The sequence below is a fragment of the Gastrolobium bilobum genome, unplaced genomic scaffold, assembly GCF_033153095.1.
Source record: "Gastrolobium bilobum isolate Gb01-03AN ecotype WA unplaced genomic scaffold, APGP_CSIRO_Gbil_v1 utg28077, whole genome shotgun sequence".
NCBI lineage: Eukaryota > Viridiplantae > Streptophyta > Magnoliopsida > Fabales > Fabaceae > Gastrolobium > Gastrolobium bilobum.
In genome coordinates, this window is record NW_026897591.1 from 244,968 (window position 1) to 269,282 (window position 24,315).

Sequence of the window (24,315 nt, forward strand, 5' to 3'; positions counted from 1 at the left end):
ATAATATCATGACAGTATTTAAAGTGCAGCAATTCAATGCTCGTGGGAATCGTTTTTAGCCATAAAGCATCCATTGTCGGTCACACAAGGAATATTAAAATAAAAATGATCAAGGGAAATCAAACACGTTAAGTGATTATTAAGAAAAGTTAAGGAAAAACTTGATCTTCTTTTTCATCTTCACATAAAATAATAAAATAATCTCAGCTTTCACCAAATATTACTCTTCCATTAGTCTATTTCTACTAGCCTGATTATTCAATATTGTCGGTTACACAATTACCATGTACTTTCTTTACCAAGTATTTTATTCGATTTTAAATAAGACACCAAGAAACAAATATACTAGAAGCGAGAATACAACTTTTTTTCTACCCCTGCACCTAAATATGCCATTCAACATTTTTTGTTAAAATAAAATAAAAATTACTCAAAAGGACACCCCACAAGTTACATCCTGTTACAAGCTATTGAATGAATATTTAAGGAAGGCTATTGTGAAATTTTTGCAAATGTAAAAGCAAACTAACAAATACGTGCACCTTTTAATAATAATAATAATAATAAAAAAAAAAACATAAACTAAACACTCAGAATGAAGAAGACGTTACTTGCAGTATGATGGAATGAATTTATCAAGAATTCAACAAATAAAAACAACATATGCTACAAAACGTGTTTGTGATGTAACAAATTTCCAAAATAGGATTATATGAAATTAGAACATCAAAAGATTCAGGCTTACTTGTTGAAGACATAATTCTTAATTTCTTGCTCTTGTTTACTTTGATTCTCCTGCAATGGAAATACCAGGATCTTCCTCTGCAATTCACACCTCCCTGATTACAACCTTCGATGGGACAAGTTGTGGAGTGACAGTTTCAATACACACTGTGAATGCAGAGGGAACCTAGCCAAACTTATTAACCCTAGTTCCCTTCCCATCATGGGCCTATAAGTTAGGCCTACACTGTTACCCACACTAATCAGTTTACAGATATCCAAGCCCAAATCAAACAGATCACTAATTAACTGGGCTTTATACTGCACCCCTATATGGATCATGACTTAGCCCGTTTTTATTAAAACAAGAAAAACTACAATTGATTGAAACCCACAATTATTATAAAAATTTCTAACATTCTCCCACTTGGGCAAAATTAATTTTAAAATTTTAATTTAAAAGAGAAAAGAAAAAGAAGTTATTTAAAAACGACTCTCGGGCTAAGAACTAATTCTTATAATGTGGCCACATTTTAAGAAAACACATGATCCAAGGTGCGATATCTGAATTTGACTGCATCCAACTAAAATCAAATAACATTGAATCAGACGTGATTATACGCTTATCGATATAAGACCTTCCATGGTCACAAATGTTACTTGACTACGTCGACTAGTCATTAGTGTGGAGTGTAGCAAGAAAATAGCATGCCAATGTGATCCAACAACAACCAAACTGTTATTTTCTCTATCAGTCCTCAAATTTCTCTCAAATGCCTTAAAGCCAGAGAAATTCCATGGTTTATCAAAAAACCATCATATAATCAAATATGGCGTCGACTACGGGCCCTGTAGTCCTAACAACACCATTATGTCTCAAACTCTCATATAGTGTCAACCACAGACATGATGGTTCTAATGACACTGAGTTCCAAAATCATGCCTCAAACTCCAATATAGTGTCAACCACAGGCATGGTGGTCCCAACGACACTGAGTTCCAAATTCTTATTATCATGCCTCAAACTCCAATATAGTGTCAACCACAGGCATGGTGGTCCCAACAACACTGAGTTTCAAAATCTTATTATAATGCCTCAAACTCCAATATAGTGTCAACCACAGGCTCAAAATATCTCACAATTGATAAACATAAATACATATGTTCAATATATGCAATAATAAAACTCAAATCCTTATCAATTGTTCAAAATAAAATTTATCTGTCAAATAAACATCAATTATATCTAAAATAAATTGTTCAACATGACAAAAAAATAATAAATGATTCAAACTCCCACTAATCAACTAAATCAAAGGAATTAACAATGCCCATATTCTTCACATGTATTTATCATGGACCTAAATCATTTGGTTAGAGAGTCAGTCAATATTCTCAACAACTAAGTCATTCACATATAATACAAGAAAATGAATTTTTCTCCCACCGACCTTATGATAAATATACTAACATAAATTATTTTCATCATAGATCAAGAAAGTCACTATCTCATCAGATCACCATTAATGTAAAATAAAATCCATGTTGATTTAAAAAGGATATAGAATTCAAAATCTTTCTCAAAAAGGCCTTATAGAAAATTCATTTCAAAATAAACCCATATCCTGACATTAAAAACTAAGCAATTATCTCCCACTGACTCAACAATAACTTCAAGATCACGCAAAATTAATCATATCTCTCCCACACAAAAAACACATCAAGTACGTTCTCTACATTAATTATAGGCTAACACACAATGCCCTATCAAGATCAAAATTCATAAAAAAAAATCTAGATCTCATCTCCATTATTCACAATTCAACCCAATCAACAATTCTATTATGGCATTGTTAGCGTTCATATCAAAAATATATTTATTGCATAAATGCAATTATATTAATTGTGGGCAATGAAGTAATCTTAACGAAATAATTAGCTTATTATAAACTCTCCTTTGGACAGAGTACACAATACATAATTATTTCACATTATTTGAAATTTTAACTCAATGCAAATTTCAAAATTAATGCATACAATAACTTCCTTTGGAGTAGATAATTGCAAACAATAAATTTTATTAATAAAGAACCCTGACGATTTGCAAATAACATTCTGAATAATCATACCTAAATAATATGAAAAATCTTATAGCATATGTTTCCCAAATTCATATTGCATTTACTAAATTATAATTTGTATCATAAATTTCAATCCCCAATATCAGCAATTATATATCTTAGCTCACTAATCAAACTTAATTGACAAAGCACATAAAATCTAAGCTAAAATCGAGAGAGTAGATACTAACATTATAATCATGATAATATGTAACAATTTTCATTTATTAAAATTTTGAAAAAAGGAACATAAATATTTATTACAAAATTAAACATGAATAAGAGCTCACAAAATTAAATATGAATGAGAGCAAATAATTCCAAATAAATATTCATGTATATAAAAAATTAAAATAAATATTTCAAAATATTAATTTCAAAATGAATCAAACATAGAAGGTCATTATTAAGGCAAAACAGGAATGTATCAGAGTAAATTATAGGACAATATACACCTTTAACTAAATCAAGATATTATAATGAGGACAATGTTGCGAAATCGGCAAGTATACCGTTCGTTTTAAGTATTTAAGTGATAAGTAGAGTATCGTTCCCACGAGAATTAATTCACCAAGTACTAGTTTAACTATTCCCTTTAAGTTGGAAAATAAAATTGGTTTGAATTTGAGAAAGTAATTGAATTTGGAATTTCAAAACAGAATTAAAAAAAGAATTAAATTTAAAACAGAAAATTAAAAACAATTAAGGTTGAACGCATGCAAGAAGATATCAAGAACGCGAGAAAATATTGATGAAAATTTAATAAAAAATATATAGCCAGGATGCACTTCACCTCCGTTCCTCCCTTATATTCCTATATTGTATTTTATAATTAATTAATTCGTTTGTTCAGACAATTCATTATTTCCCTATAAAATAGTTGAACCCATTATATCTTAGTGATTTCAACCCTTTAACCTAATCAGAATTCTAAGGTCTTAGTAATCCCTCTTGAATTAAGCATTAAGCAAATGAATTATGAGTCTGCAATTTATGTAAGCTATGTCTAGATCATACACAAATTGTTATTCTACCCTTGTCCAGACTAAAACCCCAATATGTCTATTGTGAGTCCTAACCCTCAAAGCCCTATAATTTAGAGTGATTGGTTCTAAACAGGATATGAAAAATTAAACCAGGTAGAATAAAACAAACTAACTAATTAACTTATAAAATATCAATACAGAAATTATAAAGGATTCACATCGGGTCCGTGATCCCAACTACAAAAACAAACTAGCCAGACATAGTTGGCTTAAAAAAATTAAATAAATAAAAAGTATTCATGAAAGTAATAAAGAAGAAGAAGAGGAAGAATCAATAGTCTTCAGTCTTCAACTCTGTCAAAATCTTGATCTCCAGCGTGAGCCTCCAAGAACTCTCTCCAGCCAAAGATTATTTTTCTCTGAGGTCTGAGTCTCTATTTATAGAGTTTATGCCTTGCTTAGAAATCTTGATCGAATCTTCATTGTGTATCTTGGTCCAATCTTCCTTTGATTCACTTTGAGATGGAATAAAGATTTTCCTGTACCTCCCGCGCTACTAGCGTGAGTTTCACGCTAATAGCGTGGGAGTTTTATTCAGCACACTGAAGGTTCACGCTACTAGCGTGGTTCCCACGCTGAGAGCGTGGGTTGCCAGAAGGTCTGGCGCAACTAGCGTGAGTTTCATGCTGTGAGCGTGGATGTCTCGAGATGAAATTTAATTCTGGCGCTACTAGCGTGAGTTTCACGCTAATGGCGTGGGACTTTTGTATGAAAAATTTCTTCTGGCGCTACTAGCGTGGGTTTCACGCTAATAGCGTGGGACTTCAGCCTGGTACTTCCAAATAGGCTTCTTTTTGTCTTGTTTCCCTACAAAATCAACAGAAAATCAGTAACAAGATATCTGATTGAGATTTATCAAATTAGTACCAATTCTAGCCCTTATTATTCAAGATTGACCAAGATTCTTTATCTTTTTGGCTTAGATTTATACATATGATGGAGGCATATCAAACAATTCTCAGATTTGAACGTTGCTGTCATCAGCAATGTAATAGATTAAAGTTAGAAGCAAAGATTAACTTTGTGAAGAACAACATGGAACATGAACATCTTAAGAAATCAGACTGCTATGCATGTATAACTCCCTATTAAAAAGTTCAAACAATGCTTTTCAGTTGTATCAAGAATCCAGATCCTAACTTGAATATTCCTCACCGGATAAATATACCCTCATCACTCTAGTGTTTGAGGGGCTCACACTCATTCCATCAGTGTAACAGTAATTCCATAAGCTTGAACATATTCTCAATTCCTAAGATTGAGGAACCCATTTGACATGCATAGACTGATCAAAAGGTCTTTTGATAGGTTATAACTTGGCCTGGTTTGGGGGTAAGAATCTTTTGGTCAGAGGCTAATTAAGTTGAGAGACTGAAATCCTGAGAGTTTTGACATTACTTCCTTCTCAGTCTTTTAATTCTGCCACATTTCATCAATTTGGGATTCTTTTCCCTTTTTCACTACCTTTTTCTTTTCTTTCCTTATTTGCAGATGTTTTCTTTCTTTTCTCTTTTGAGCTGCAAATTTCTTCTTTTTCTTTTTTCAATTTACTTAACTTTTCTTTTGAGAAGTATCTTGACTTTTTCCTTAGATCAGCATTTCAATCTCTTTCAAGGTGTGTCAATGGAGAAATGGTTAAGTAATTTCATCAGGTTTTTGAATAAATTGGTCTAAGGCTCAAAAGGGCTAACAATGAAAAATCTTTCTAGGTAGGCTATTTGGCTCTAGGTTAACAAGAATAAACGTGCCCTTATCATATCAGTTATGCATGCAAGCTAGAGAAACAGTTCAAGTTCTAGAAAACTACTACAGTGAGGCCTCTCTGAAAAAATATTTCTGTATAGGCTCAATCCTCACAGTTATAATTCAAGCTAGAATCTAATTTCAAAATTTCACATCAAGCATTATCTAAGAATTTTCACAAAAACAGTTATACAAACGAGCAATCATCATTCTCAGATTATAAAAATAATTGAATGCTCCACAGATATCATGCTTATTAAAATCCAATCTATTTAATCACTGAGTAAGCTTTGTAAAATCTAGGAACGCTTGTTCAGGAATTCACTATTTTTGTAATTTTTTTATTTTACTAAAAAAATTCAATTAAAGAAAATTAATTGAATTAAAACAGCAAAAACAATATTAAAATATCTCCCCTTTTTCAGAAAAATTTCTGTTAGACGCCTTCTCTGATGTGTAGTTTCGCAGTTAGCAGGTATCACATAATGTATGCGACCAATTCCCAGATTTAGAACGTTGATGTCCTCAGCAACAACTAAACTAGTTGAGTGAAGCTACTTCTGCACAGATAGAACACTCACACACTTGTTAAACATCAAACAGAATAATCATAAAAGTGAAATATATTAAAAGGGAGACGTAATCTAACCATAATCTAAAAATAGCAAAAAGAAAATACAAAAGTCAAGGTAAATGGTGAGAATACTGGCGCTTACAGCGTGGAGTTCACGCTGTGATCGCGGATCTCACTGGAACTTTTGGACCCAGTAGCGTTGCCAGCATGGATTTCACGTTGTTGGCGCGAGTCTTCCGTGGGTTTCTGGCGCTGACAGCGTGGAGTTCATGCTGCGAGCGCAGAGCTCACTGTTTCTTTTCAGTCTTGTGGCGCTACTAGCGCCAAGTTGGCGCTGCTAGCGCCAATTTCCGAATTAATTTTTTTTTCATATGGTCACTAATTCCCCAATTACTTGACTTGTTAAAAATAAACTAACTAAGCAAATAAATAAAAACAGGAAAATTGCTATTGGGTTGCCTCCCAGTTAGCGCTTGTTTAACGTCACGAGCCTGACGTACCCCTTGTGATTACGGTGGTTGAAAGCATGCCAACATTGATGACCCAGTCTTCTTGATCCAGCATTGTGTCTTTCCAGCATCATATGCACGTGGGTGGGGAGGAGGCTTCTCAGAAACTTTAAGCTTAGGTTTCATATGTTCTTCCTTGCTCTTGGGCTTTTCCATCTTAACCTTTGGCTTGCTTTCTTCATGCCGCTGAGGGACTTCCTTCTTGTTCCCTTTCTCAACCTTTTTCTCAGCAATGTAGTTAACTTGATCTTTAGGCTGAGATGCAGGCACTGGAGCTTCATTTGTAAGTACTTTGAATGTTGCTTGCTCTCCATCCACGCGAATTATTAATTCACCCTTAGGTACATCGATTAGCGCTCCTGAGGTTGCTAGGAATGGCCTCCCGAAGATGATAGGCACACTAGCATCTTCATCAATGTCAAGAATAACAAAATCAACAGGTATTAGAAATTTGTTTACCTTGACGAGCGCATCTTTCACAATACCATGTGCTTGCTTTGTTAAGCGGTCAACCAGTTGAACAGTCATCCTCGTTGGCTTTACTTCATCAATTCCCAGCTTCTTCATCAGGGTGAGGGGCATCACATTTATTCTAGCACCAAGATCGCATAAGACTTTCTCTATAGTCGTCTTGCCGATGGTGCATGGAATACTGAAGCTCCCTGGATCCTTCACTTTTGGAGGCATGTTTTTCTGTAAGATTGCACTGCACTCCTCTGTTAGCATGACCGGTTCGTCCTCTGTGAGCTTCCATTTTTTAGACAATGATTCCTTCAGGAACCTTGCATATGAAGGCATTTTCTCCCAAGCTTCTGCAAAAGGAATGTTAATTTGCAATTTCTTAAAAATTTTTAAACATTTAGACATTTGCTTCCTTTGCTTATGTTGCTTGCTCCCCATGGGATATGGAGGTTTCTCAGATCGTGAGAAATCCCATTGCTTCTTTTGAATTGTAGGAGGTTGCTCATTTGCTTCTTCCTTGACTTCTTGAGTGTGCTCATTCTTCCTTGTAGAAGCTTCCATTTTTTCTAGATCTTTGCTTTTAGTAGTGATGGCATTGCAGTGCTCCCTTGGGTTGATTATAGTGTCACTAGGGAATGTTCCAGGACTTCTCTCAGCTAATTGTCTTGACAACTGCCCAATTTGAGTTTCCAGATTTCTGATTGAAGCATCTTGATTTTTATGATGAGTCCTTGTCTCGTTCATGAACTGTATCAGTGCTTTCTCTAGCTCAGATATTTGAGTTTGTGGAACTGGAAGAGGTTGTAAATAGTTATTGGATTTGTAATCCAAACCTCCACCTTGAATCCTCCTTTCTGGAGCATTGTTCTGGTTTCTCTGGAAATTCTGCTGTGGTCTTGGTTCATACCAGATTCCATTCACTTGTAAAGCATCTGTTCCTACCAATGTTGGGCAAACGTTAGTATCATGCTCACCTTGGCAATACTCATAGTTCACCAAGTCAACTTGAGCAGTAGAGAATTGCAACTTGTCCAACTTTGCATTCAGACTAGCTAACTGTTGAGATAGAATCTTTTGTTCTGCAAGTGATACATCATTGTTTCCCAACTGAAGGATTCCCCTTCTTGTTTGAACTGTTATTGATGTGTTATCATCCCTTGCCATGAAGTCGATCAGCTCTAAAGTTTCAGCTGCTGTCTTCTTTGCTATGGTCCCACCGGCTGCACCATTGGCAACCATTCTGGAATCTGGTGTCATTCCATTGTAGAAGATTCTGACCTTCTTTCCTTCTGGCAGATCATATGCGGGGCACTTTCTGATCAGTTCTTGGAATATGGTCCAAGCTGCACATAGAGTTTCTCCTGGTTGTTGAGTGAAGTTGGTGATTTCATTCACCAACTTATTGTATTTCTCCCTGGAGAAGTGCTCAGCAAAGAATTTAGCCGCCAGTTCATCCCATGTTCTGATGCTGTTGGGGGCTTGTCTATCCAGTCATCTGAGAGCAGGAGGTCTCGCTGTACTCCCGTGAGTGGAAGTCCTCTTAAACTGATTTGGCGCTTGCCTAGCCACCAACTGCTTTCCTTTACCTTTTCCCCCAAACTTCCTTTCTCTCCAGGAAGTGGAACTACCAGTTCCCTTTGCCTCAGCAATCATGGCCCTCTTGGCCTTACTCACTATGCATACATCCTCAATGTCCCTACACTGCTGTACCAGTGTACCAAAATCTCTAGACGCTACCCCAGCAATCAGATCTGCAATCTCCTTATTAAGTCCCCTGCGGAACTTAGCAGCCAAAAAGGTCGGAGTAGGCATCGCCATCTGAAAGTGTGCAAACTTTACCAGCTCATTAAACTTAGCCAGGTACTCGTCAACAGACATCAAGTCCTGCACCAATCTGTCAAACTCTCCCTGCTTCCTCTCCTGAGCCTCATATGGAAAATACCTCCCAAGGAAACAGTCCTCAAAGAATAGCCACGTCATCACATGACCCTGCATCTCATAGGCGTGAGAGGTGTTCATCCATCACTCATGTGCATCGCCCTCTAGCATATATGTGGCGAACATTAACTTCTGCGGATCAGTACACTGCATGACCCAAAAGATATTATCCAACGCCTGAAGCCATCTCGCAGCAGCAATGGGATTATAAGACCCATCAAAGGAAGGTGGCATATGCTTGCGAAAAGCATTAAGCCGGCAGTCTATCACGTCACGATCCTCAACAGGCTCCATGTAGGGTTCCATCACCCCAGTAAGGTGTCCAGTGCCCTCAACGCGACTCTGGCTATCGTCCTGAAGACTAGGTGGAGGAGGCGGCGGTGGTGGCGGTGGAGGTGGTGGCGGAGGGAACTGACCCTCATTGCGGCCAGCCCGCATCTCCTCCAACATGACCCTCATCATGGTCATGTTCGCCAGCCTGTTTGCCTCGAGGACATCTTCCGTGGCCTTCCGATTCGCCTCTTGAACGACGTCCATCATCGCCTGGTTGGCCAATCTAGCAGCCTCCTGATCGGCTAACCTAGCCGCCTGCATCTCAACTAATGCAGTCAGGACAGGATCCGGCTGATCCTCATTCGTCTCTTAGTTTCTCCTAGGCATTACCATGACTCTGCACAAGTTACACAAAGAATGAGTTGATAAGGCCCACGCAATGTGGTCACACGTGCATCATCATAGCAAAACCCATCAGAGGAAACACACAAGACAGACTCGCTACAAAACATCCTAAGTTATTGCAATACATACAGACTTTTCCCTAGAAAATGATCTGATACCATAAAATGTAACACCCCGTGTATACCCGGTTTGTTATCATGTCATCGTATTAAGCTTTGCTTAATTAAAAATGCGGAATAACTTTTTACTTTCAATTATGACATCATTAATATTACCAAGTTGATTACTTAATGCTTTTCATAAAACATCGCCTGTATGTAATTGCAAATAAACAGCTATCTACACTGAATAACCTCATATATAAATAAGTGAGTATCTAAGTCACGGAACTACAACACATAGACCGGACATAATCCTGATACAATTATACAACTCAAGCTAAACCATAAGACAAGTCAAAGTGGCATGGACAATCCCCATGCTCACCAAATAAGGCAACAAAGCCCAACAGAGTCTCAACAATAACATCATAATAATAAAGGCAGTAAATCAGAATAACAGCCAGTCATATCAGCATAACATCAAACATCTCAACTCAGCTCTGACCTCCTGCCGCCCGAGGTCTCAACCCCGAGTTACCTGAACCTGAAAATGGTTCCCCAAACATGGGGTGAGATATCTAAACAGAAATCTCAGTAAGACAAGGAGGCCTCAAGGATTTCTCCACCCCAAGCTCACTTACATGTGCAATATAAGTTCTAAAAGCAGTTTAACAATATAAGTTCAATACCGATGCATTGCAGCAGATAATCATGCCATGTATGTAAACTATTCTACTGGCCAGAGAAATGCAGGATGTACGTACGTCTACAACCCACAATTAGTACAAGGAACACCGCTTGCACCTCACCCACAGCCTCACCATCTTGTATGTCCCCACATACTCAAGCTTACCGTATAGGTGGAACACCACATGCATATCATAAGGCACTCGCACATAACAACTCAATAGCATTTCAACAATTCAATATATGAAAACAACATCATGCATATAAACCATCCCTCCACGGGGTATGGTGGAACCAACAATGGCTAAACCGAGGACACGAAAGCTTACCTTGCAAGCTAACTATCCAAGCCAAGAGTCCACACAAGCTCAAAGTCCACAAATAGCAAGATCACAATCTGTTTTAGACCAACAATCATATCAAGATTCATACTCTACAAGCATATGACATAAAAACAACGCCTTTCTCTTACGTTTCATGTCTTTATGCTTCTCACAAAGCCATAAGCCCTTAATCACTTAGATTCTGACTTAGATTAATTATTACAGAAATCAACATTGACCACACAAGGGTTCACAAACACAAAATGCCATTCTGTATGAACAGTACAGCTACTGTCTCAAAATTCCCAGAATATCCAGATATTTGTCGGGGACATATCTGGATATCATATCCGGATATACATATTCAGATATCTGAAGACCCCATATCCGGATATCAATATCCGGATACCATATACGGATATCAATATTCGGATACCATATCCGGATATTTCGCGACAGAATGCAGTTCTGCACTTCGCGAGATATCCTTCCCAAAGGTTGCTCTTTTAGCGATTCCATAAGCTTAAACATGCATTTCCAGGTGTGTTTAACCTTATCCAACCTTAAGTTATGAACTTTGGCTTATTACATGCATCAAGGATTCATTTTTAACTAAGAAAACTCACGAACAAAGGTGATGATCATACCCCAAACTCAAAATAGAGGTGGATGATGCTCTTGGAGCTCTCAAGTCAGCTTCAAGGTGCTGGTACTAAGGGAGCACGAAAATGAGCAGCAAAATGATTCCTTGCTTCACAAAAATGGCTCCTTGGATCAACACCAACAAGATACAAGCTCTCCCTCTCCCCAAACTGTGAAGTCAGTTCACAACACCAACCAAACAGTGGCTGAGCACACAGAAATGGCTCTCACTCCCCCTCACAAGACCAACTCTCACTCAACAACGGTGTTTTGGTGAAGGTTTTATGGAGAAAGGTGGTTCCTTGGTCTCAAAATGGAAAAGAGAAGACAATGAAACAGTGGAGGCTGATCAGCTGTAGGGTTTCCCACGTAGAAGGCACCAAACAATGACCTAGGATCATGTGCCAAGGCCTTATATAGGCCACTTAAGTTTTAATCGCACTGTATTAGCGCTAATAGCTATGCTTAGCATTTTAATCCCAAACACCTACTCATTTTTCTAAGATTTTTCATATTTTTATTTTATTTTTCGCAGCACCTTTTCGGTACGCGCTTTTACTTAGCCAGTATCAATTCTGGCACCAGTTCTCATTATTTTGACTTGAAACTTGTTTTACCAGTCCTATGTATTATTCTAGGAATATTCCCATACTTATTATAAATTTCCGGGATACTTCATCGGTACGCATTTATACCGTGAGGCAGAACCGGTATCTGCACTTTTCGTCAGAAAAACGACTTTCAACATATTTAATCACTTACCATAATTATTTAAGCCTTATTATAATTATTAGGGTTAATTATGGAATCGTTTCCTAATTTAACGGTGTGGGTTCTTACATTGATATATTACTCCTAGACGAATGATTAGTCTTCTGCCCTATGTGAGTCGCAGCTGCTTGTATTTCCAACCAGTGGGTGATTTAGGTCAACATCTTGTGGAATTGTTCTATCAAAGATTCTATCTTTTCTACTCTCTCCTCCATACCTGTGCTCTAATACCAAGCTAGTACGTACAAGGTCCTGTCTTGGGCTTTCTTCCCTATCTTGGCTATTGTTGTAACACAAGTATGGTGGAACAAGGAGATGGCAGAATAAAAGAAAGAAAAATGGCGGCTTTACTGAGGAAGCTTGATGTAACACCCCGTGTATACCCGGTTTGTTAACATGACATCGTATTAAGCCACACTTAATTAAAAATGCGGAATATTTTTTCTTTTCAATTATGACGTCATTAAACTTAGCCAAGTTGATTACGTAACCATTTTCATAAAAATATCGCCTGTATGTAAATTGCAAAAGACAGCTAAATGAAATACCTCGTAAATAAATAAGTGAGTATCTAAGTCACGGATCTACGACACGTAGTCTGGACAATATCCTGATATATTAATACAACTCCAATAACTTAACTTCGACAAATCAATGTGGCATGGACAATCCCCATGCTCACCAAATAAACAGCATACTCATCAAGTCTCAATACAACAACATAATAATGGATAAAGCATAAACACTAAGCAGGTGCATCAGCATAATATGCAAACATGTCAATCAACTAAGCTCCGGCCTCCTGCCGCTAGAGGTCTCAACTCCTGGGTTACCTGAACCTGAAATAAGCGCCCCAAGCGTGGGGTGAGATCTCTAAACAGAAATCTTAGTAAGGCAAGGGGTCCTCAAGGATCTTCCACCCCAAGCTCACTTACATGTGTAATATAAGTTCAAAAACAGTTTAACAATATAAGTTCCAAAACAGTGCAATGCAGCAAATAATCATGTCATGTGTGTTATAACTAATCTACTGGCCAGAGAAAAGTTGGAATACGTCTATTACCCATACTAGTGCAAGACGCCACTTGCACCCACCCGTAGTGTCACCGTCTTCTATGACGCCATATACTTAGGCTTACCGTCTAAGTGGAACAACACATAAATATTATAAGCAATTGCATATAAAGCTCAACAACATTTTCAATTATCAAAGCATGTAAACACATCATGCATATAAACCATTCCCCCATGGGGTATGGTGGAACCACACAATGGCTAAATCGAGGACACAAAAGCTTACCTTGCAAGCTAGCTATCCAAGCCAAGAGTCCACACAAGCTCAATGCCCAAACACAGTAGAATCACAATCTGTTTCGGACCAGCAATCATATCAACAACCGTAGCTCATAAGTATATACATAAAGACAACGCTTCTCTTTTATATTTCATGTCTTAAGGCTTCTCACAAAGCCACAAACCCTTAATCACTTGATTATGACTTAGTTTAATTATTACGTAATTAGTTTAATCACTTAATCTAGGCTCCACAAACCCATAACAGCCTTCTGTATGAACAATACAACTGATGTTCTTCGACAACGCAGAATATCTGAATATTTGTCAGGGCCATATTCGGATATGCATATCCGGATATCATATACGGATATCCATATTCGGATATCACAGAACCCCATATCTGGATATCAATATCCGGATATCCATATCTGGATATTTCGCGACAGAATGCAATTTCTGCATTTCGCGAGATATCACCCCCAAGGTTCCATTTTTAACACTTCTAAACATTAAAGCATGCATCTTTAAACCACTCTAGGTCAGTTATCACGTTGGTTACTTGTTTATCTTATTAAACATGGCAAGACTCAAATTTTAACATAATAAACTCATGATCTAAGGTGATGAAGCTTACCCAAGCTTAAAACAGAGCAACAATGGCTCTTGGAGCTCTCACCACAGCTCCTCAAGTCTGACTTCACAAGGCAAACGAAAATGGCACCCCAAAGGTTGGTTCTTGGCACCCAAAGATGGCTCTTTGAAGCTCAAAGAGTCATCACCAAAGGCTCTCACAACACTACTACAAAGTCAGCACCTAGACTTCACCAAGACAGTAGCTAGAACTCAGAAATTGTGGCTCTTTTCCACACACAATGCAAGCTCACACAAGGCCAAGGTATTTTTGTGAAGAAACTAAGAGCAAAGGTGCTCACTTTGGCTCACCAAGTGGAGAAGAAGGGGTGGCAAGGTGGCTGGAGATGTTTCAGAAAAATGGAGGCACGTAGGGTTGCAATTCTGACCTAGGATCGTGTGCCTCTTAATATATATAGCCAGTTTAAAATTAATCACACAATATTAGCACTAATAGCTACGCTTAGCATTTTAATCCCAAACTTTGGAATCTGAACCTACTCATTTTTCTAAGATTTTTCATATTTTTATTTTATTTTTTGCAGCACCTTTTCTGTAAGAACCCGCACCGTTAATTAAGGAATTTAATTAATTAATTATGAGAAATTAGGAAATAATTCCATAATTGACCCTAATAATTATTATGAGGTTCAAATAATAATGGTAAGTGATTAAGAATGTTGAAAGTTATTTTTCTGACGAAAAGTGTAGATACCGGTTCTGCTACTCGGTATAAAGGCGTACCAATGAAGTATCCCGAAAAATTATAATAAGTGCATGAATATTCCTTGAATAATATATAGGACTTGTAAAATGAATTTCAAGTTAAAATAATGAGAACTGGTGCCAGAACTGATACTGGCTATGGAAATGCGCGTACCGGAAAGGTGCTGCGAAAAATAAAAGAAAAATATGATAAATCTTAGAAAATTGAGTAGGTTCAGATGTCAAAGTTTGGGATTAAAATACTAAGCGTAGCAATTAACGATAATATTGTGTGTTTATGACTTAAGTGACTATTTATACAACTTTGGCACTCAACCCTAGGCCCTACTACAACTCTACGTGGGCATTTTGGCTGCTGATCAGCCTCTCTTCCTTGCAACCTTCAACTCCTCTAAGAAACCTCCAAAGTAGCCACCTTTTTATACCTTTTCTTCATCTAAACACTATGGTTGGGTGTGGTTGAGACTTGTGTGGGAGGAGGGTCTTGTGTCTGAGTTTTGTTGCTGTTTAGTGTTCTGTTGAGGGGCTGTGTGGGTGAGACTTGTTGTGAGCACCATTCCTTGGGTGCGGGGAGCTCCAAGGAGTGATCTTTGGTGCCAAGGACCAACCTTTGCCCTCTGATGTGCCTCTGGCAGATGTGATTTTCTGTGTTAAAATTGACAAGAATTAAGTCATACTAGAGCAACTTAAATACATATTTTCTAATTATATTGATTCTTTCTATGTCAATAATATTTCTCACATATTGATTGTGTTTATACAGGTAAAAGTAGTGAAAATTACAAATTATAAAAAGCCCATTGATGCGACTCCACACAGATGTATCACAGTACAATGGACAGAAACTTGGCACGGACCGGCACCACACTGGCGCGAAACCGCGCCAGTTTACGAACTCCACACCAGACAATTGCAAGTGGCGCCAACTAGCGCCACAATTATGAACCAAAACGGTGCACCTTTTCTCCACGCCAACAAGCACCCAAAATCATGGAAGGATGGCGCCTAGTGGCGCCCCAAAGTGAAGAAAATTGTGGCGCAAAGTGGGGCCCAACATCATGGAAGGATGGCGCCAAGTGGTGCCCAAAAATGCAAAGGGTGGCGCCAACTGGCGCCAAGTCACGAGCATTCGGTTCCGGCTTTTCATTTTGAGACAGTAGCACGGCGTGAAGTGGCGCCAAACCGGCGCCAACTGGCACCGGGTTGTGGGAAAATAATACCGTGTTGCCATGGGGGTATTTTTGGAAGGAAGAAAAGAGGATTATAAATAGGATCCATATGACAGAATTAGGCATTTAGACCTATTATTCTGAAGAGAGATGACAGCGATGCTCCGAGAGGATTCTGCAGATCAAGTTCTTCTTCCTCTTCTCTTTAATTTTATGCTTTTATCGAATATTGAATTTTTAGCCATGATTATGCTTGGCTAGTTATTTTTTATTGTAGTTAGGGTCACAAACCCTATGTGACCCCTTGTTACGCGGATTGATTTATAATTGCTCGTTTATATAATTATCTTTATCTCTACCCTGTTCGTATTTTATATTTTCTTTATTAGAATTGATCACTCTAATAGTTGATAATAGTCTGAGGGTTAGAACCCTAGATTGGAATATTGGGGTTTTCATCCTGAAAGGGGGTAGGATAACGGTTCGTATGCATGCTAGGAATAGATGTGTATTGAATTGCGGATGCCTAAATTATTGAGTTCATCACTTAATTTTCATGAGGGGTTGCTAAGGGATTAGGATTCCAATTGAGATTAAAGGGTTAATTTGCCAAGGGATTGAAATTTAACTAATTATTTTAGATAATAATTTATCCGAGTAATTTTATAAATGAATATTGTAAATCAATCCAAAGTAAGAAGTGGGGATCATAAGGTGAGTGCGCTCTAGCTACAATGCTTTTCTCATATTTTCACAAACTAATTCTTATTTTTATTATCTATTTCTCATAAGCAAAAATTACAAAAACAAGTCTTTATTTTCAGTTCTCAATTCCACACAATTTGACAATATTTGTCACAACCTTTGAACTCTTCTATTCTTAAAAGGAACAATTAATTGATATTCGACCCAATCCCTGTGGAGACGATACTTTACTTACTATCTATATTACTTGTGCGATCGGTACACTTGCCAGTGAGCATCAAGTTTTTGGCGCCGTTGCCGGGGATTGGCGTTTCTTATATCAATTGATTTTGATTTTTAAGATTGGATTTTTTATTTTTTTTTATTTTTATATTTGATTTCTCTGTGATTCTTGAACAGTGCTACTAATATCTTTTCTGAGTTTTATGCGAGGTAAAGAGCCAGAATTTCCACTTGATTTGGAAATCACTAAAACAGAAAAGAGGAACAGAAAACTTGCTCGGAAGAAGCTTGCATTCAACGAGTTAGGAAGTCTATCTGAAGAAGCACACAAGATGGCACAGAATAATGAAGAGGACAATCCGCTCATGGATACTATCCTAACTCCATTATTCAACAGGCCCAATGCGAGCATTGTTCAGCCAAATGTTGCCAACAATTGGGAGCTCAAGTCCTCTCATATTCAATTGGTGGAGAGAGCTCAGTTTGGAGGAGAGGAGATTGAAGATCCTCACCGATTCGTTGACAGATTCTTGAGGATCTGTGACTCAACCAAACACCCTCAGGTGTCGAATGCGATCCGGTTGAGGCTGTTCCCTTTTGCTCTTAAGGGAAAGACTCTTAGTTGGTTGGAGAGGCAGCCTGCAACAAGTATTTCTACATGGGATGATATGTCTCAGAAGTTCTTTGCTGAGTTCTTCTCGATGGAAAGGTATAACCAGATGGTGAATGATATCACCAATTTCACCCAGCTACAGGGTGAAACTATGTGTGGAGCATGGAACAGATTCAAGGATTTATTGAGGAGGTGTCCTCAGTATGACTTGACTGCTGGCAATCAGGTGAGAATCTTCTTCAATGGCTGCAAACCTGAGGTGACGATGGTGTTGAATGGTGCAGCAGGTGGAACTATTAAAACTCTTAGAGCAAATGAGACTTTTGAGTTGATTAAGAGGATGGCTGCCAACGAAAATCAAGTGATGTCATCCAAGCCTAAGAGAGGTATCCTTCAACTGGAAGGTAATGATGCAGTGTTAGCTGAAAACAGTTTGTTATCTCAGCAGGTAGCAAACTTGACATCAAGGCTTGACAAGATGCAGTTTGCTGGTGTTCAGACTAAAGCGGCTGTTGTGTGTGAATATTGCCAGGACAATCACGAATCTAATGAATGTCCGTCTTTGCTAGCTTCTGATTCACCTCAACAAATGCAAATGAATGGCATTTGGTATAATCAGAGACCCCAGCAACAAAATGTTCAAAGAGGTCAGAATTATCCTTCTGGGGGCAATAATTTTCAGAAGAGAGGTCAAGGAGGTGGTATTGATTATAGTTCTAACAATTATCTGCAGCCTCCACGAATCCCATACAAAGAACCTTCTGATTTGGAGAAGCTAGTGGGACAAATGGCCCAACATTCAAATGTTTTCATGGAGGAGACAAGGGCCAATACCAAGAACACACAGGCTTCTATCAGAAATTTGGAGAATCAAATTGGCCAGCTGGCCAAACAAATGGCTGACAGAACTCTAGGTACCTTCCCTAGCAATACAGTTACTTATCCCAAGGAGGATTGTATGGCTATCACAACTAGAAGTGGTAAAGTGGTAGCAGCTCCAGAAAAGCCAAACACAAATGTGGAAGCTAATGAGAAGCTTAAGGCGGTTGAGGAGCCAGAAAAAGAGGTGGTGATACCTGCTGAAGTGGAGAAGCCAGTTGAAAAGAAGAAATTTGAGCTGAATCCAGAATATATGAGAGCTATGGCACCTTATCCAGAACGATTCAAGGATGATGCTCAGAAGCAGCATTATGCTAGGTTCCTAGATATCTTCAAGAAGTTGCATATAAATATCCCTTTTGCTGAAGCCTTGGCTAGCATGCCAAATTATGCCAAGTTCATGAAGGATCTGTTGTCTAGGAAACATAAGCTGCAAGAATGCCAAACTGTTGCACTTACTGAAGAGTGCAGTGCTATTATAGAGAAAAAGTTCCCTTGTAAGCGTCGTGATCCAGGGAGTTGTAACATTCCTATTGTCATTGGTAACAAAAATGTTGGCAAAGCTTTGTGTGATCTTGGGGCAAGTATAAATTTGATGCCCTTGTCTGTGTATAAATCTCTAGGAACCTCTGAGCTCAAGCCTTCTAAGATTTCCTTGCAACTTGCTGATAGATCTTTGAGGAAACCGAGTGGTATTATTGAAGATGTTCTTGTTAAAGTGGACAAGTTCATCTTCCCAGCAGATTTTGTAGTGTTGGATATGGAAGAGGGTACTGAAATGCCTTTGTTGTTGGGTAGACCTTCTTGGCTACTGCTCGGGCTATGATTGATGTTGAAGAAGGGAAACTCGAGTTAAGGATGAATGATGAGACTATCACCATCAATGTCTTTGATTCTATGATACAAGTTTCTGATGAAGGTGATTGTTTCAGACTTGATGCCTTAGAAGAATTGGTGGAAGAAGAGAAATCTTCTATTCAAGAGCTTGAGGAAGAACTAGAAGCGCGAGATATTGTTCCTTTTGAGGAAGAAAAAAGTGTTGTGTTTGAAGTTCTTGAGAAGAAGGATTCTGACAAAGAAGATGGTGCCCCAAAAATAGAGTTGAAGGATTCGGATAAAGATCCCCCTTCCCGTACTCACAAAATTCTTAATAAGGATGATGACAAAAATGTGAGGGAACCTCAAGGGAGGAATAATCTTACAAAGAAGAAGGCAACGAGAAAGGAAGTGGTGAAACTCTTTGATACAAGTTGGAAGAGACACCAGGAGCTGAAGTTTGACAAGAGACACCGAGATTCTATCTCTCGGAAAAATCAAATCTTCAAAGAGTTCTTAACATGGCTTCATGGTTTGGAACAAATCTGGGAATGGTGGTCTCATACACCAAAGCATCCAGTACCACCGGACCTTCCATTTGCTGAGTCATCCCACGCTGCTGAGGGGGATGACATGGAGGGTTGATTATATCTCCTTGCTGACGGAGATTTTGTATATTAGTTTATTTTTCTGTTTCGTATTATTTTTTTTAGTTATTTTGTGTTGGTATATTTTTCTCTGAAGTTTTAACGTGCGCATTATAGTTTCTTCTATATGCCACTGTTTGTTCCATTGTGCAGGTTTTTCTTCCTTCTTGTGGTTTAATTATTGCTGAGGACAACAATTCTCTAAATCTGGGAATGGTAGGCTTGCATCTTAGAACTGCTGCAATTCTTCTATCAAGGGAGATATTCTAACTCTTTTAATTTTCTTAGTTATTTTTATAGTTATTTTGTGTGATATATAAAAAAAAAATTTGAAAAAAATATATTTTATGAGCAAGTCCCAGGTTTAGACATGCTTTCCCTAGTTAACTTGACTGATTCATCATAGAAAACATGTTTTGTATGAACTTCTGGCATGATATTGTATGGGCATGAGTAGATTTCATGATTGCTCGTTTGTCTGAATTTTTTGTTTGAATGATTAATGATGCCTGATGTCTCTTTTGGAAGTCTAGCTTGACATCATAGCTGGTGAGGTTTTGTGCTTAAACACTTATTTTATTTTGAGAGACCTCACTGTGATAGCATTCTAGAACTTGCTCTGTTTCTCTGTTATGCATGCATTGATTGATATGATAAAGGCATTTTGTTCTTGTTAGCTATTGGCCAAAAATAACCCACCTGAATGAAATTTTTTCCATTGCTAACCCCCTTGAGCCTGAACTTATTTCTTATTTGTTGCTAAATGACATGTGGCCTGATTGATGGTTTAGCCTATATCCATGTGACTTACCTTAATTGAGATTGAATTACTGAAATGTTGAAAATAAAACAAAGAAATTGAGGTAAGCTCCACAAGAGGTCAAGTAATTAGGGGATGTAGGCGATGTAAGGGATGTAAATTTCATCTATACCCTTATAAAAAAATTTGAAAAAGAAAGAAAAAGAAAAAGGTGAATGTAAAGAAAAGGTGGCTGAAAGAAATTAATTCCCGAAATTCTGTGGGAATGTTAGTGGAGAAAAAATCATTGAGTTGAATGTGTTAAAAATGAAATAATATCAGTTTTTCAATCTCATTGTGGTTTGAGCTACTTTCCATATATTCCTACTCTTTAAACCAGCCAAATTACAACCTGAGAAGTCCTTTTGATCAATGGTGCATGTGTTAATGTTCCTCATCTTTAGGAACTTGAGAATATGATCAAGCTTATGGTAGTGTTATTGCTGTGATGGATTGAGTGATTGTTACTCCCCCAAACACTTGAGTGCTGAGCGTTATATGTTTATCTTGGTGAGGGGTGTTCAAGTTAGACTATGACATTTTCATGAGAATAGAAGGCATTGTTAGGAGTTCTTTGCGTTGATTCAGTCATGCTTAGCATAGTGATCTCTTGATTGTCTGTGTGATGTTGTGTTGGAATAATTGATTGTTTCCTGGATTGAGTCTTGTACATTGCTGGGGACAACAACGTTTAAATCTGGGAATGATTTTATGTGCCTCTGGCAGATGTGATTTTCTGTGTTAAAATTGATAAGAATTGAGTCATACTAGAGAAATTAAATACATATTTGCTAATTATATTGATTCTTTCTATGTCAATAATATTTCTCACATATTGATTGTGTTTATACAAGAAAAAGGAGTAAAAATTATAAATTATAAAAAGCCCGTTGACGCGACTCCACACAGATGTATCACAGTACCATGGACAGAAACTTGGTGCGGACCGCGCCAGTTTACGAACTCCACACCGGACAATTGCAAGTGGCGCCAACTAGCGCCACAATTACGAACCAAAATGGTGCACCTTTTCTCCACGCCAACAAGAGCCCAACATCATGGAAGGATGGCGCTTAGTGGCGCCCCAAAGTGAAGAAAATTGTGGCGCAAAGTGGCGCCCAACATCATGGAAGGATTGCGCCAAGTGGCGCCCAAAAATGCAAAGGGTGGCGCCAACTGGCGCCAAATCACAAGCATTCGGTTCTGGCTTTTCATTTTGAGACAGTAGCGCGGCGCGAAGTAGTGCCAAACCGGCGCCGGGTTGCAGGAAAATGATATCGTGTTGCTGTGGGGGTATTTTTGGAAGAAAGAAAAGAGGATTATAAATAGGATCCATATGACAGAATTAGGCATTCAGACCTATTCTTCTGAAGAGAGACGACAACGGTGCTCCGAGAGGATTCTACAGATGAAATTCTTCTTCCTCTTCTCTTTAATTTTATGCTTTTATCGAATATTGAATTTTTAGCCATGATTAAGTTTGGCTAGTTATATTTTATTGTAGTTAGGGTCACAAACCCTATGTGAACCCTTGTTACGCAGATTGATTTATAATTGCTCGTTTATATAATTATCTTTATCTCTACCCTATTCGTATTTTATATTTTCTTTATTAGAATTGATCACTCTAATAGTTGATAATAGTCTGAGGGTTAGAACCCTAGATAGGAATATTGGGATTTTCATCCTGAAAGGGGGTAGGATAACAGTTCGTATGCATGCTAGGAATAAATGTGTATTGAATTGCAGATGCCTAAATTATTGAGTTCATCGCTTAATTTTCATGAGGGGTTTTAAGGGATTATGATTCCAATTGAGATTAAAGGGTTAAATTGCCAAGGATTGGGATTTAACTAATTATTTTAGATAATAATTTATCCGAGTAATTTTATAAATGAATATTGTAAATCAATCCAAAGTAAGAAGTGGGGATCATAAGGTGAGTGCGCTCTAGCTACAATACTTTTCTCATATTTTCACAAACCAATTCTTATTTTTATTATCTATTTCTCATAAGCAAAAATTACAAAAACAAGTCTTTATTTTCAGTTCTCAATTCCACACAATTCGACAATATTTGTCACAAGCTTTGAACTCTTTTATTCTTAAAAGAACAATTAATTGATATTCGACCCAATCCCTGTGGAGACGATACTTTACTTACTATCTATATTACTTGTGCGATCGGTGCACTTGCCGGTGAGCATCAACCTCCACTTTCGTGTCCTTGCTTGGTCTGAGTGTTGAGACTGGTTGGAGATCTCAAGAAGCACCATTTGCTTCTGTTTTGAAGCCTTGGGTATGTCCCTTCACGTAATCTTGAGTTTCCTTGATTAAAAGATGAATCCTTGGCATGTTAATTAGTTAAACAAGTATGTAATCTGTATATGAACTTAAAAGAGGATAAAAATGCATGCTTTAACGTTGGAGTGGGTTAAAAACCCAACCTTGTAAGTGGTATTTCGCAAAATGAAAATTCTGAGTTTCTGCCGCGAAATATCTGGATATTTGGTTGGAAATATTCGGATATTGATATCCGGATATGCCCCCGAGAGATATCCGGATATTCACTCGACAGATATCCGGATATTCTGGGTTTTCGTGGACAGTGATGATATTGTTCATACAGAATGATATTTATGGTTTGTGGACCCATGATGGGTTATGTTGAACCTCTGTAATAATTAACTAAGTCAGAATCTAATTGATTAAGGGCTTGTGGCTTTGTGAGGAGCCTAAAGACGTAAAACGTAAGAGAAAGGCGTGGTCTTTTGAGTATGCTTATAGAGTATGGATATTGATGTTATATTTGGTCTAAACAAATTATGAATCTTGCTGTTGTGGACCTTGAGATTGTGTGGACTCTTGACTTGGATAGCTAGCTTGCAAGGTGAAAGTCAAAATTGGCTCCACAAAGGTCCCACCTTGATGCGCCTACATGAGGGTAAAAACAAAAAAAAATGGTCTTTGATGCGGAAGCATAGACAATCTATGCGCCTCATGTTTTAGGATCTGCCCGTTAAACACGTAGGGTTTAAAATTCATACCTTTTTCACTTGAAGGTGTCAAAGTGGATGACTCCCTCTAACAGTAATCCACACGGCTACCTCTTGGTTGCTTCTGAGAAACGCTTTCTCCCTGAACCCTCCCTTTCCTTGGAAGCTCGCTAGGTTGCGGCAAGGTGGATGTTTTCAAGTGTTTTGTTTATTTTTCTCAAGACTGTAATCTTGTCTTGAGGTTAGGTGTGAGGATCAATAATGGAGGAAGAGAGATGAAGAGAAAGAGGGGTGGCCAAAAATTATTGATTTTAGTCCAGAGAGGCGTTGTATATCTTGATCTGAAGAAAAAGACGTTACTTTAACGTGGTTCAGCAAATCCCTTAATCAGCATTAAGAGATGGACGTTACATTAACGTTTCCTCATCAAATCCCTTAATCAGCATTAAGAGACAGACGTTACATTAAATATAATTTTATTTAAATTCATAATTCAAATA

The 24,315-nt window shown here is 37.9% G+C and overlaps 2 protein-coding genes and 1 non-coding gene across 3 annotated transcripts; 1 reads left to right on the forward strand and 2 right to left on the reverse strand.

Annotated features, from left to right (window-relative positions):
• Window positions 1-6,715: 6,715 nt before the first annotated feature.
• Window positions 6,716-8,995, reverse strand: LOC133308393 (uncharacterized). The gene is made up of 2 exons (XM_061509012.1): window positions 8,739-8,995; window positions 6,716-8,591 (listed from the first exon to the last, which is right to left on the reverse strand). Exons 1-2 carry the CDS (start codon window positions 8,993-8,995, stop codon window positions 6,716-6,718), a joined length of 2,133 nt encoding a protein of 710 aa, XP_061364996.1.
• An 8,738-nt stretch (window positions 8,996-17,733) lies between these two features.
• Window positions 17,734-23,989, forward strand: LOC133308394 (uncharacterized). The gene is made up of 5 exons (XM_061509013.1): window positions 17,734-18,592; window positions 18,674-18,875; window positions 18,978-19,249; window positions 19,477-19,787; window positions 23,882-23,989. The coding sequence occupies exons 1-5, from the start codon at window positions 17,734-17,736 to the stop codon at window positions 23,987-23,989; spliced, it is 1,752 nt and encodes a 583-aa protein (XP_061364997.1).
• LOC133308401 (small nucleolar RNA R71) lies at window positions 17,783-17,888 on the reverse strand. Its single transcript, XR_009751158.1, has one exon. It is a non-coding gene; the product is annotated as a small nucleolar RNA R71 (small nucleolar RNA).
• Window positions 23,990-24,315: the final 326 nt, after the last annotated feature.